The sequence below is a fragment of the Pyxicephalus adspersus genome, chromosome Z, assembly GCF_032062135.1.
Source record: "Pyxicephalus adspersus chromosome Z, UCB_Pads_2.0, whole genome shotgun sequence".
Classification (NCBI taxonomy): Eukaryota; Metazoa; Chordata; class Amphibia; order Anura; family Pyxicephalidae; genus Pyxicephalus; species Pyxicephalus adspersus.
The window spans coordinates 64,719,237-64,732,258 of NC_092871.1; the positions used below are offsets into that span (position 1 = coordinate 64,719,237).

At 44.0% G+C, this 13,022-nt stretch overlaps 1 protein-coding gene across 4 annotated transcripts in view; it reads left to right on the forward strand.

Moving 5' to 3' along the window:
• UCK1 (uridine-cytidine kinase 1) overlaps positions 1–13,022 on the forward strand; it is a 114,577-nt gene that overhangs the window by 39,435 nt on the left and 62,120 nt on the right. For all 4 annotated transcript variants that reach the window (XR_011923311.1, XM_072430050.1, XM_072430049.1 and 1 more), the window contains exons 3-4: positions 4,208–4,304; positions 6,782–6,924. Coding sequence is in view for 3 of the 4 variants with exons in the window: in XM_072430050.1 (XP_072286151.1) it covers positions 4,208–4,304; positions 6,782–6,924 (240 nt within the window). In the remaining variant the exon portion in view is untranslated. The remainder of the gene's footprint in view (positions 1–4,207; positions 4,305–6,781; positions 6,925–13,022) is intronic.

The window sequence follows — 13,022 nt, forward strand, 5'->3', positions numbered from 1 at the left end:
TCCCCATTCCAGATAAATTTGTATTCAAAGATTGGAAGCAGAAAGGGCAGCATAGTATTACAAATATATCTTGATGAAAGGTAGGTAAAATATTTAGGGGCCTCCACCTCAATGCTTCCTGCTATGTAAGTGGCCCCAGGGGTCCTTAATTTGCATTTTCAATTTTGGGCTCTTAGGTGCACTTTCTCATAAAACAGCAACCCAAATGTTCAATTTCCACAAGTTTTTAAGCTCGTGATCCCCAAATTTTAGAATTCTTGAAATTAAAAAAACAAATGTTGGTTATTAGTAGCTATGAGAGTCCCCTGTGTACCCTAAAAATTTTAGGTAATTACAACCAACAATTTAGGAGATCTAAAGGATTGAACACAATGGGATGCTAGGCTGCAGAATCTGACAAGCAGCTGTTACATACACAGCTATCACACTGCGGATTGATAGATTTCACAGGCAGTTTTTGTTTTTGGCAGTGATGAGAGGAGGGCACTGGCTGTCCTGCCCTCATCTGTGATCACACGCATGATGCTCTTTGTGTTACCTAGGTATAGCGCTAGGAGGTGACATCTGATGGTAGGCTGAACTCACATTGGCAGTAAGGTTGCATTTGCTGTGTTTACCCCTCACTTTCCTCTCGCCAGGAACCAATGCTGCTTGAAAAACTGCTAGGCCTGAAAAGCCGGGCAGATATCACCAGTTACTAATCCCAGGTGCCCAGCAATTATCACTGGTTACCAATCCCAGGTGCCCAGCAGTTATCACCGGTTAACCGGTTACCAATCCCAGGTGCCCAGCAGTTATCACTGATTACTAATCCCCGGTGCCCAGCAGTTATCACGGGTTACCAATCCCAGGTGCCCAGCAGTTATCACGGGTTACCAATCCCAGGTGCCCAGCAGTTATCACGGGTTACCAATCCCAGGTGCCCAGCAGTTATCATGGGTTACCAATCCCAGGTGCCCAGCAGTTATCACCGCTTACCAATCCCAGGTGCCCAGCAGTTATCACCGGTTACCAATCCCAGGTCATAGTTCTCCCCAGAGGGTTTTAGCCGGTTGGTCCGCCCGGCTGCTTTGAATACCCATCTCTCGGCAGCTCTCATCCTCAGATGCAGCCTCAATGAGGCTGTTCTGTGCCATCTGTGCTCTCTGTCATCTGTTCAGAGGAGTGCTGCTGATGAGAGGTGAGCACACAGTTCAGCCTTCATGTAAAGGAGACACAGGCAGCTCTGCCCCCATCTCATAGCACGAGCTTGGATTTGTGTTTAAAAAAAATCTGCCTGTGAAATGTATCCATCTCTAGCTCTGCGTAGGAATTCTGCATCCTCACAGCTCTGTGTGTACAAACCTCTAAATCTCCTAAACTGTATGTCACAATGACATGTAATTTTCAGGGTGTACAGGGGACCCTCATAGATACTAGTTACCACAATTTCAGCCCCCCAGCTTTAAAGAATTTCAAGATATGGGGGTCACAAATGTAAAAAGTTATGAAAACTGAACTTTGGGGTTTGCTGTTTCAGAGGAAAGTGCAACTAGGAGTCCTAAATTGAAAGTGCAAATTAGGGACCCCGGAGCCACTAACATATCAAGGAACATTGGGGTGGGGCCCCTAAATATATACCTACCTGTCACAAATCTATACCTATGAAACTACTGTCTGCTTCTCTTCTTCCAATTTCTCTGAGGGTAGGGGGTACAAAACTGAAAATATAGGTGCAAGTGTCAGGCACATTCTCCACCTTACAATCTCATTTCTACAGCATCATTATAACATAAAACACTCTGCCCATCAAAATGGATTTCGCTGCCCTGTTACACATTCATGTCCTCTTATCTAACATTCTGAACTTCAATTGGGGAATGGGGAAGTGTAATAAACCAAAAATATAGGTACAAGTGGGAAACATCTGTGACTAACATCCCCTAAATCTTCATCACCATGGCATCATAAGAAAATGAACTCTGCATACTAAATTTTATTGAGGTTGAGGTACAGGAAGGTTACAGTTGTGTGTAACAAGAAAGTGCATTTTGATGGACAGTTTTTTTTTTAATGTTGTAATGATGCCATGGTGATGAAAGGTGATCACCACATGTGTCTCCCACTTCCACCTATATTTTTTGTTTCCCTGCACCTCTTAATTCTGGAGAAATTGGGGTTTGAGGTAAGATGCAGACAGATATGTGTAACAGAGCAGGCAGCACATTTTGCTAGGTAGAGATTTATGTTCTCATAATGCCATAGTAATTTCATTTTAAAAAGGTTTAGCCACAAGTGTCCCCCACTTGCACCTACAGTTTCAGTTTCCTATGCCTCCACGTGTACCTTAAAAATTATATATATATATATAATATAAAGATTTCTTTGTATTGGACTCAATACAGCTTTTTTGTATTGAGTTCAATACAAAGTTATTTGAATTTCCCACCCGCACCGACGCATGCTGCGACGTTACTGGGAAACCCCGGAGATCGTCACTGCACACGCGGGATGAAGAAAGAAGAGCGAAGACGTCTCCGGAGGAGCTGCGGAGACAGGGTATTTTTTTTCAGTTGTAATCTGATTGTCATACAATGTTTGTATGACAATCGGATTGCAATAGAATGCTTGTTTATATTTTTAGCTACCCCCGACCTTGGTTTTTAGCTACCCCGACCGGGGGGTTTGGGGTAGCTAAATTTTGTCATACAAACATTGTATGACAATCGGATTGCAATAGAACGCTTGTTTATATTTTTAGCTACCCCGACCTTGGTTTTTAGCTACCCCAACCGGGGTAAACGATAGTAGCAAGTTTACTTACCCCGTACCAAGGTTGGGCTAACCGCTCGGGTGGTTAAAGAGTGACTTTCTCTGCTTTGTAATGAAAAAATGTGCATTTTTTGTTTGTTTTTGTTTTTACACTTTTGTGGAGAGGACCTCTCCCCTTCAGTCTTCACTTCCATTTCCGTAAAGACCGAAGGGGAAATCTGCAGCCTCCTGGGATATTTGTGTCACATATCCCAAAAGGCATTGCACTGCTCCTTGTGTGCATGCACCTTCATGGGATTTCTTATAATGTAAAAAAAAAAGTGTTCAATCTAATGCATGTGCAGTGCAAGGCAGCATTGGACGTACAAGTGAGCATCAGAGAAGGTGGAAGCTGAGCCAGCGTAGGCCTGCTGGGCTAATTTTTGTAAAAGAATCAAGTGAAAAAAAAAATGTTTTCACAAAAGTTCACTTTAACTAAATATAGACACAGGAGCACATCTGAAGTTAGGCTGAATTTACACCAGCAGTAAGGTTACATTTATCCATTCCTCATGCCAGGAGCTGCTTAAAAACCTTCTAGCTCTGAAAAAGCCCAGCACTTACCGCCTGTTACCAATCCTAGATGCCCAGCACTTACCGCCTGTTACCAGTCCTAGATGCCCAGCACTTACCGCCTGTTACCAATCCTAGATGCCCAGCACTTACCGCCTGTTACCAATCCTAGGTGCCTAGCACTTACCACCTGTTATCAATCCTAGATGCCCAGCACTTACCGCCTGTTACAAAGGATTACACTCTTAAAACTTAGAACACTAGTAAGTTGGGTCACAATACACGGCATAGGACAGTTGTGGCAAAATACATAGAACAGAAAAAATAGATATACAAAGTTGTAACAAATAATTGGGAGAAGGTGGAACATTGAAACAATAAGAAGTTACTGGATACCCATGGCATAAACAACTGGGAGCACTAAATTTGCCATGTTTTGCCACACCCCCTTTTTTACCACCCGGCTACAGCTTCCTACCAACCGGGCTGAAATAAATTTCTGGGGAGAACACTGCAGGTGCCCAGCAGTTATCGCCGGCTACCAATCCCAGGTGCCCAGCAGTTATCGCCGGCTACCAATCCCAGGTGCCCAGCAGTTATAACCGGTTACCAATCCCAGGTGCCCAGCAGTTATCACTGGTTACCAATCCCAGGTGCCCAGCAGTTATCACCGGTTACCAATCCCAGGTGCCCAGCAGTTATCACTGGTTACCAATCCCAGGTGCCCACCGACAGCCATACACTTGTAATTGGTTTATGTTGTTCTTCCTTTTCCTGTTTACAATAACAAGAAAGCAAATGCTGTGTCTTAAAAAAAATCTGTATCCCTTCACTTTTTTGTACTTGTCCTGTTATGTAGAGTTTACTTCTGTTTAGTATTTGACTTTCATTTCTCTTTTTACAGACGCTTTTGATAATGATTTGATGTACAAAACACTCACCAACATCCTAGAGGGACAAATGGTAGATGTTCCCATATATGACTTTGTCACTCATTCAAGGTAAGGCTTCCACTTTACCGCGATGTGGTTTCCATGTCCATGATCTGGACTCAATATTACTTTGCTTGAAAAAAAATTCAAATTGGAATTTTCAGTGAGTGGGCCAGCTGAGCGCATATACAATATTTCAGAAACAAAATGAATGCTTTTGCTAGTGGAATAATTTTCACCAAGGTGGATCATTATGAACTAAGGGGTGACTTTACAATATTTATTCAAAAATGGCAATCCTGTCTAAACAAAGACCCAGATGCTTGTACAAAACACAGGTAGCAAACGGTTAAAATATGCAAACAAATGGGTAGGTCTCCCCTTCCCCAGCAAAACCCCTTTAGTAAATGTACCCCTTCCCGCCATGTGTCAGTGAGGAAAATCCTTCCAGTCTTTCCCTCAGCTATCTCATTTGACCTGTAGAAGATGGGTTTGGCTTTCCTTGGCTCTGTTCTGCCACCATATATGAAGACTGACAGAGCTTCTGGGTTGGTTTTATTGGGTTAAGCTTTTCAAATCAAAATTCTTATGTCATGCTAGGGGAGACAGGGCCACTAGAGGGTGCTACGGCTTGCACAAAAGTGGTGTGAGCCCTAAGAAGGGCCAAGGTGCAGATTCTTAAGTGGCAACCAGGTCTTCTCCAGTGCCTCTAGTGTTGAGGATATTGTGCTGCTGGTTACCCCCAAGTTGCGGTCCTTGGGCACACCAGGGTGGGCTGGAAGATACATGGTACCAAATCCCTAAGCAGAAGAATCATCAAGGAAGTCTGGGGTCAAGGCAGACAGCAAGCAAGAGAGGTCAGGTCACAAGCCAGGGGTTAAATACCAGGGAACCCGGAAATAAACGCCAGTGACACAGGGGCCACCGCAGACACAGTGAACAAAGAATACACTGCAGCAAAGCAACAGGAGGCACATGTGACACAGGAACAACCACAGACAGAGTGGAACACTGGATTAACAGAAGGAAGTAGGCTGGAAACAGACTGGGCAACAAGGGGTAACGCAGAAGCTGGACAGAATGAACACTGAATCAAGCAATAGGTGTACAGGAACTAGCTCAAAAGCTAGGGGCTCGTTGCAGGAACACTGAGTACTGTGTCTGAGCTAGCACAATAGCCAGGGATCATTACCCTCCCTAGAGTTCTAATTCCGTCCCAATTTCAATGGAAAAAGCGTAACATTTCTTTTTGCATGGAAATTTATTTTACATTGTAGGCTATAATTCTTATACATACCTCACTGAAATTTGTCCAATATAATAAATTTAATTATAAACAAAAAGCACAAACACCAAAAAATTGTTAAAGATGTAATTTAAGTGTACAGTAGCATATATAATATATATTGGGCACAATACAGCTTTTTTGTATTGAATCCAATACAAAATTATTTGATTTTCCAGCTGATCCGCCCACCTGCACCGACGTCACCGGGAAAACCCGGAAAACATCTCTGCATTGGGCGGCTGAAGATCGACGAAGACAGACATGTCAGGTTAAAGCTACCCTGAGTGTGACTCCGTATTACCCCTATCTGCAAGTAAAATCCACCCCGAGCCACATTCAGGATTACCGCTAGGGGGGGTTTAGAGGCTATTTTCTGATTGGCCGGCGGGTTGGACCAAACTGATAAATCTTGGTAGCCTTGGCACGCCCAGAATCAGAACTGCCCACATGCGCAGGAGAGAGATGCCTGCGTTTTAGCAAGGAAGTGGTTAAGTGTGACATCCCAGCTTCATCCACTGTACACCTATTGTAGATTTTTATCCAATGATTTATTTTCCTAAAAGTGAATATGTGCACTGTTACTGCAAAAGTCCAACACAAAACCAGTTCTTATCTTTTTATTCGTGTATCTAAGTGCAAAAAAAAAAAACAATGTGATCTCCTGCAGCTTCTCAGCCCTTGTATATGATACATTTGTTTTTAATTTTTTACTGGTGAACCTGCCATTATTGCACTTCCTGTTAGGCAGTTTTGTTACTTTAGGAACAGGCCTAAGATCTGCTACCCAGGAAGAAGGTGAGAAACTTGAATAGTTTCCTATGCCTTAAAGCAGCAAGTAATTTTCAAGGTCTTCCTTGAGCAAATGGGAGGGCAGGAAAGATGTGTATGGGGGTGCTGTGGGGAAGGGCTTTAAAATAATACTTTGCCCTTTGCAAGCAAAGTGCTAAATTCTATTTTAAAATGGGTCACTTGAATGGAAACCTATACTTTTGAGAGAAAAAACCATCACCGACCTTTCTATAGTGAGGGGACAGAGCCGATGACACAGGCTGTATAACTTTAACTTTTACATTTGTAAGCCAGACGTTAATAATAAAAAATAGGGTATCATTTAGTGTGATTTAGAGCAAGTCCTTCCTAATAGAGCATCTATTTCGGAATGCTACAAAACAGCAACTTTTTCTTAGTCCAGTAAAAGCTTAGCCATAGTCCACTTTGGAAGGTGGGTGATCTGCTTTACTTTACTATTCTTTTTCAGATTACCAGAGACCACAAGAGTGTATCCTCCTGATGTGCTGCTGTTTGAGGGCATTTTGGCTTTCTACAACCACGAGATAAGAGACATGTTTCACCTTAAACTGTTTGTTGACACAGACTCAGATGTCAGGCTCTCCCGCAGAGGTAAGACTCGCTTTGTTTGGTTGACTACTATAGGGCCAGTTACACCAAAGTTTTATTGACGCTGCATTACATGCAGATTACATTGCTCAACCCAAAAATTATTTTAATCTGGGTGGGAAGTAATTGTAGGTGGGTGGTGGCCCCTGTATTGTGACCCAACTCATCAGTAACCACCCAAAAATAGCCAGGGGATTGCTGAAAAGTGCCGGGTGGTGCACCCGGGTAAAAGGTGATGGGTAGAACACTGGACTAGCATCCATTACAGTATGCTTTTTTGGGCAGCCTCTGCTGGACTACTCTCATAGTAGTCTCACACTTTTAAACTCAATATTTCCAGGGGCCACAGACACTCCACACAATTGCCCCAGAAGGAGTATTTGGAAAATTTGCCCAGCTCACCAGCACGAGACCGCAAAATACCTGACGTGTTTTGCCTGACACAGGCTTCCTCAGGGGTGGTCGCACAGATGTGGGGTACTGTTAGGTACTAAAACAATGACAATAAACATATACAAACTTATACACAATGCCAGCATGAAATGACAATACGTGAGAAAAATGGATGTTAAATTGCTTAATACTAGTAATCTGGCCTTGCATACCATAATCAGCAACAAGCAGAGTTGCATTGTCCTGCAAGAAAAGATCTCTATATTCAACTTTCCACAGCGTTTTGTCTTAATGGCCTCCTTCAGCTGGTCCAGGAGGTTAGCATAATACCGTCCGGTGATAACTTGAGCCCTCTGAGGTAGGTAGTCCACCAACGGAATATCGTCTTTGTCCCAGAAAACGGACGCCATGACTAATTTTTTGGCCAGCTTTCCTGGGTTCGGAAGTTCTTCGGCTGAAGGGACCTGCTGTGGCGCCATTCCTTTGACTGTTCCCTGGTTTCAGCATCATGGGTGTGGAGCCAGGTTTCATCCTCAGTCACTTACCTAGCCAAAAAATCCTGTGCAGCTTTAAAATGGGCCAAAACGGCTTTAGATGCTTTAACTCGTTCCTTCTTCTGATCACTGTTCAAACATTTCGGCACCAACTTCGCTGAAAGCTTGCGCATGTCTAGGATAGTGGTGATAACAAACCCAACATGCTCCCGTGAGATGTCAAGTATCTGGGCTATCTTTTTTGGGGATATCCGCCGGTCCTCAATAATTAGCTCATGGACAGCATCGCAGGTTGCCGGGTCAGTTGAGGCTGGGGGGCGCCCACTGTGGGACTCATCTTCAATGGTCAAATGCTCAGTCTTGAAACGAGATATCTATGTTTTGACAGTGCTGTAGGAAGGACACTTCTCCCCCAGTGTTTGTGACATCTCAGTTCAGTGTGAATGTCCTTTACTGCTTTTCCCTGGAGAAACAAGACGTCATGACGGCCCGTAACTCCAACGACATAAAACTTGCTTGTGACTCTACCATCACTACTTCTCACTAAGAGAAAAAACAGTTTTAAGAATCACAAAGACCTGATTTTTGAACAGTTACATACTAAAATATTAGTCATATTTCCCCACACTCAATTTTCTATTTCATCTGAAAGGGGGCAAAGCCAGGAACTTCTCAGCACCCCCTCATACCAGCAGCCAGGAAATCCTGAACCTCTGTTGGGTTCACTGACATAAGTCTCTTGGCTCTTCAGCAACATCCAGCAAGGAGAGAGCACTACAAGTCCCAACAATTCTCAGCAGCTCTCAGCCATAGAAGCATCACAAATCTCAGCAGTCCCTAGCAGGTTTAGACATTGAATACACAACAGATCCCAGCAGTACTAACAGTATCTGTTCAGCTGTATCCTCAAGAGTTAGCTGACACGGAGCCTTTGCGTACCAGATCCTTGAAGCATGCAGAGCCCGGACTCAGCACAGGCTCTCATCTGCCAGTCAGAAAGAATAACCACTATTTGGCTCCTCCCGGCCCTAAATCAGGTCCTGGGTGTCCCAGGTACGTCAATCTATTCTCTGCTACTTCTGTCACTGTATTTTCACATATGGAACATCTTAAATACTATAAATATCCTATACACATATCCTTCTACTATTTACTTCACCATTTTACTTATTATAAACGCAGGCATCAATCATTTGTGCAAACACTTTGATCCTATACTGGGTGAAAACCAGGACTGGAGTCGGAGTCGGGGACAATTTTGGGTACCTGGAGTCGGAGTTCAGAAAAATCTGCTGACTCTGACTCCTGATAAATTCAAATTATAATAAAAAAAATACAGCAAGGTCAAATTTCACAAACAATAGTCATAATTAGGTACTTCTCTGAAGTGAGAATAAAGCCCAGTGCATAGTTGTATTTCTACTAGTGTAAAGTTCAGCTGAGCTATTATACAACCTGGCATTCCCAATATTGTAATCTGGATTATGTACATTACAAAAGTGTTTTCATTTTATTTCAGATATAATATGTTTAACAAGTTCATTTTGAGTGTAAACAAGTGTAATGATATAGGTGTAGGCATAGTTTTCCCCAGCCCGTTTTTAGGGGGCGGTCCGCCCACCTGCAGTGATTATTCCGCTTGGCATATTTTCAGCAGCTCTCAACGGATACCGGAGAGGCTGGTTTGCTCACTCCATTCTCAGCTGATAAAAGATGATTGCTGATTAGAGCCAGGCAGAGTGAGGAGAGCACAGCACAGCTATGAGGAGATCGGGACACAGGCTGTCCCTCCCCCATTTCAAAGCTGTGCTGAGTCTTTAAAAAAAAGAAAACATTGTGCAAACAATGTCTCCGCCCAGTGGGTGTGTGTAATGACATCATAAGAATAATGTGTATTAATGCTGCATGACACATTCCTCAGCCTTAAAGCTCTCTGTGTATAAACCTTCATATCCCCTAAACTGTATGTAATAATGACTTGTAATTTTCAGGCTGCACAGGGAACACTTATAGTTACCACCGTTCACAATTTCAGCACCCCAGCTTTTTCAAATTTCATGATATGGGGATCAAAATTGTAAAATCTTGTGAAAATCCAACACTGGGGTTTCAGCATTAAAACCAAGTGTGCCTTGGAGTCCTAAATTAAAAATGCAAATTGGCAACCCCCGGTACCACTTACATAGTAAGGAGCATTGGGGAAGGGCCTCTAAATTTATACTTATCTCTCACAAATCTATACCTTAAAATGTATACCTATACCTAGCCAAAAATGTAGGTGCAGTGGGGGAATGCCTTTCGATAACCCTACCACACTAAAATTTCATTACTATGGCAAACACACTGCCCTGTTACACATTACTGCCCACTTCTAACACTGGAACACTAATTTCTCTGAAATGTGGAGGTGTAGGAAACTGAAAATGTGTGGGGAACATCTGTGGCTAACCCCCCCTAAAGTTTTATCACAATGGCATCATTAGAACATAAAAAACTCTGCCAATCAAAACGAAATTGGGGTTCAGGTAGTGATAGGGTACAGTCATGTGTAACAGGGCAGCGTGTTTTGATGGGCAAAGTTTATGTAATGATGCCATGGGGATGAAAGTTTGGGGGGTGTTAGCCACAAGTGTCTCCCACTTGCACCTATAATCCTGTTTATCTGCACCACTCTGTTCTAGAGAAATTAGGGTTTAAGTTAGGGAAGCGGACAGTTTTATAGGCAGAAGTTTTTATGTTCTAATGATGCCATGCTAATGAATTTTTAGGGGTTTATACATCTGTTCCCCACTTGCACCTACATTTTAAGTTTCTTGAACCTCCCCATTCCAGATAAATTTGGATTTAAAGAACAGAAGTAAAAGGGGCAGCAGAGTATTACATCTATTGTTTGTTGAAAGGTGGTTAAACTCTTTAGGGGGCCCCACCCCAATGCTTCCTGCTGTGTAAGTGGCCCCAGGGGTCCTTAATTTGCATTTTCTATTTTGTGCTCCTAGGTGCCTTTTCTTTTAAAACAGCAACCCAAATGTTCAATTTCCACAAGTTTTTAAACTTGTGATCCCCATATTTTAAAATTCTTGAAATTAAAAAAAGAAATGTTGGTTATTAGTAGCTATGATAGTTTCCTGTATACCCTAAACATTTTAGGTAATTACACCCAACAATTTAGGAGATCTAAAGAATTGAACACAATGAGTTGTTAGGCTGCAGAATCTGACAAGCAGACTTTACACACACAGCTATCATACTGCAGGTGGATATATTTCACAGGAAGTTTTTGTTTTTGGCAGTGATGAGAGGAGGGCACTGGCTGTCCTGCCCCCATCTGCGATCACATGCATGATGCTCTTTGTGTTACCTAGGTATAGCGCTAGGAGGTGACATCTGATGGTAGGATGAATTCACACTGGCAGTAAGGTTGCATTTGCTGCGTTTACCCCTCACTTACCTCTCGCCAGGAACCAATGCTGCTTGAAAAACTGCTTAAAAGCCCAGCACTTACCGCCTGTTACCAATCCCAGGTGCTTAGCAGTTATCACTGGTTACCAATCCCGGGTGCCCAGAAGGTATCACTGGTTACCAATCCAAGGTGCCCAGCAGTTATAACCGGTTACCAATCCCAGGTGCCCAGCAGTTGCCAAGTAGTTACTTAGGAGGGGCATTTTTTACTGCCAATGTGAACTAAGCCTAATTTGTTAAGCCACATTGATCACAATATTACACTACTACAAGGGATTACACTATTAAAACATGGAACTCTAGGGAGTTGGATTAAAATACAATTAAAATGCAAGCTCCCCAGCCCACAGTTCCAGCGCTACTACAATGGGGAACAGTTCTAAGACCGCCAAATTTGCCAACAAACCAGCCTCCCTCCACGACTCGGGCCAAGGTTCAGCACTCCATTTTTCCTGCCAAAATGCCCCGTACCCAGATGCTCCTGCCTCATCTGTAAATAACTCCAGGTCCGCATTCCAAACCGGCCCCATTAACCAAACTGACCTCCCATTTTACTCATTCAAAAATCTCCTCCAAACTTCCAAATCCTCCCTCAAGTCCTTGCGCAGACGAATAAAATGCCCTGGGCAACTTACCCCAGCTGTAGCCGCCGCCAATCTCCTCGCAAATATCCGCCCCATAGGCATGATCCGGCAGGCAAAATTTAACTTACCCAGGAGCGACTGCAAGTCCCGCAACATAAGTTTTTTTTTCTGTCCACTGCCCTTGCCACATCAATCCGTAATGCCTCCAACTTGTCTCCTGGCAATCGACACTCCATCACCACGGTGTCATTTGTGATCCCCAGAAAAACCAACTCCGTTGTCGGGCCCTCCGATTTATCCCGCGCCAAGGGGACACCGAACTTGTCTGCCAAGAAATCGAATGTCGCCACCAACACCCTACACATCGCCGACTCAGGAGGCCCGATGAAAAGAAAATCATCCAGGTAATGGATGACCGAATCTACCCTGGCTACCTCCCGCACTGTCCATTCCAAAAACGAACTAAAAGTTTCGAACAGCGCACACGACAAAGAGTACCCCATCGGCAAACAGCGGTCCACATAGAATGCTCCTTCCCACGTCCAACCCAAAAAATGCTGACTGTCCGGGTGCACTGGTAATAACCGAAAGGCCGCCTCTATGTCCGCCTTTGCCAACAGGGCTCCTCTGCCATTCTTGCGCACCCATTTCAGTGCGCTGTCGAACGACGTATGGGATACGGAACAAAGGCGGGGGTCAATCGCCTCATTCACTGACGCACCGGCCGGGAAAGACAAATGGTGAATGAGACGAAATTTGTTGGGCTCCTTCTTGGGCACCACCCCTAAACGAGAAATCACCAAGTCCTCCACCGGTAGCACTGGGAAGGGCCCCCCATCCTGCCCAATCGCACCTCCTTCCTCAATTTTTCTCCTACCACCTCCGGGTGTAATCTCGCTGACTTCAAATTCTTTGCCACTGGGGGGAGCTCCTTCAATGAGCAAACCCTCTGTGAACCCCTCTTCCAAGAGCTTAGCATCCGCCTGGTCTGGATACCTACTTAGGAAAGGCCGCATTGGACCTACCTTCACCGGCGTCATCCCTCTTTACAGCGGCGTCCGACCCCCTTCCCCCGGCTGCTCCATGCATGCCCCCGCATTTTGCACATTCATGCTTGAAACGGCAAGCCTGGCCAAACTTGCAGCCCCCTTCATTAAATGGCCAACACACC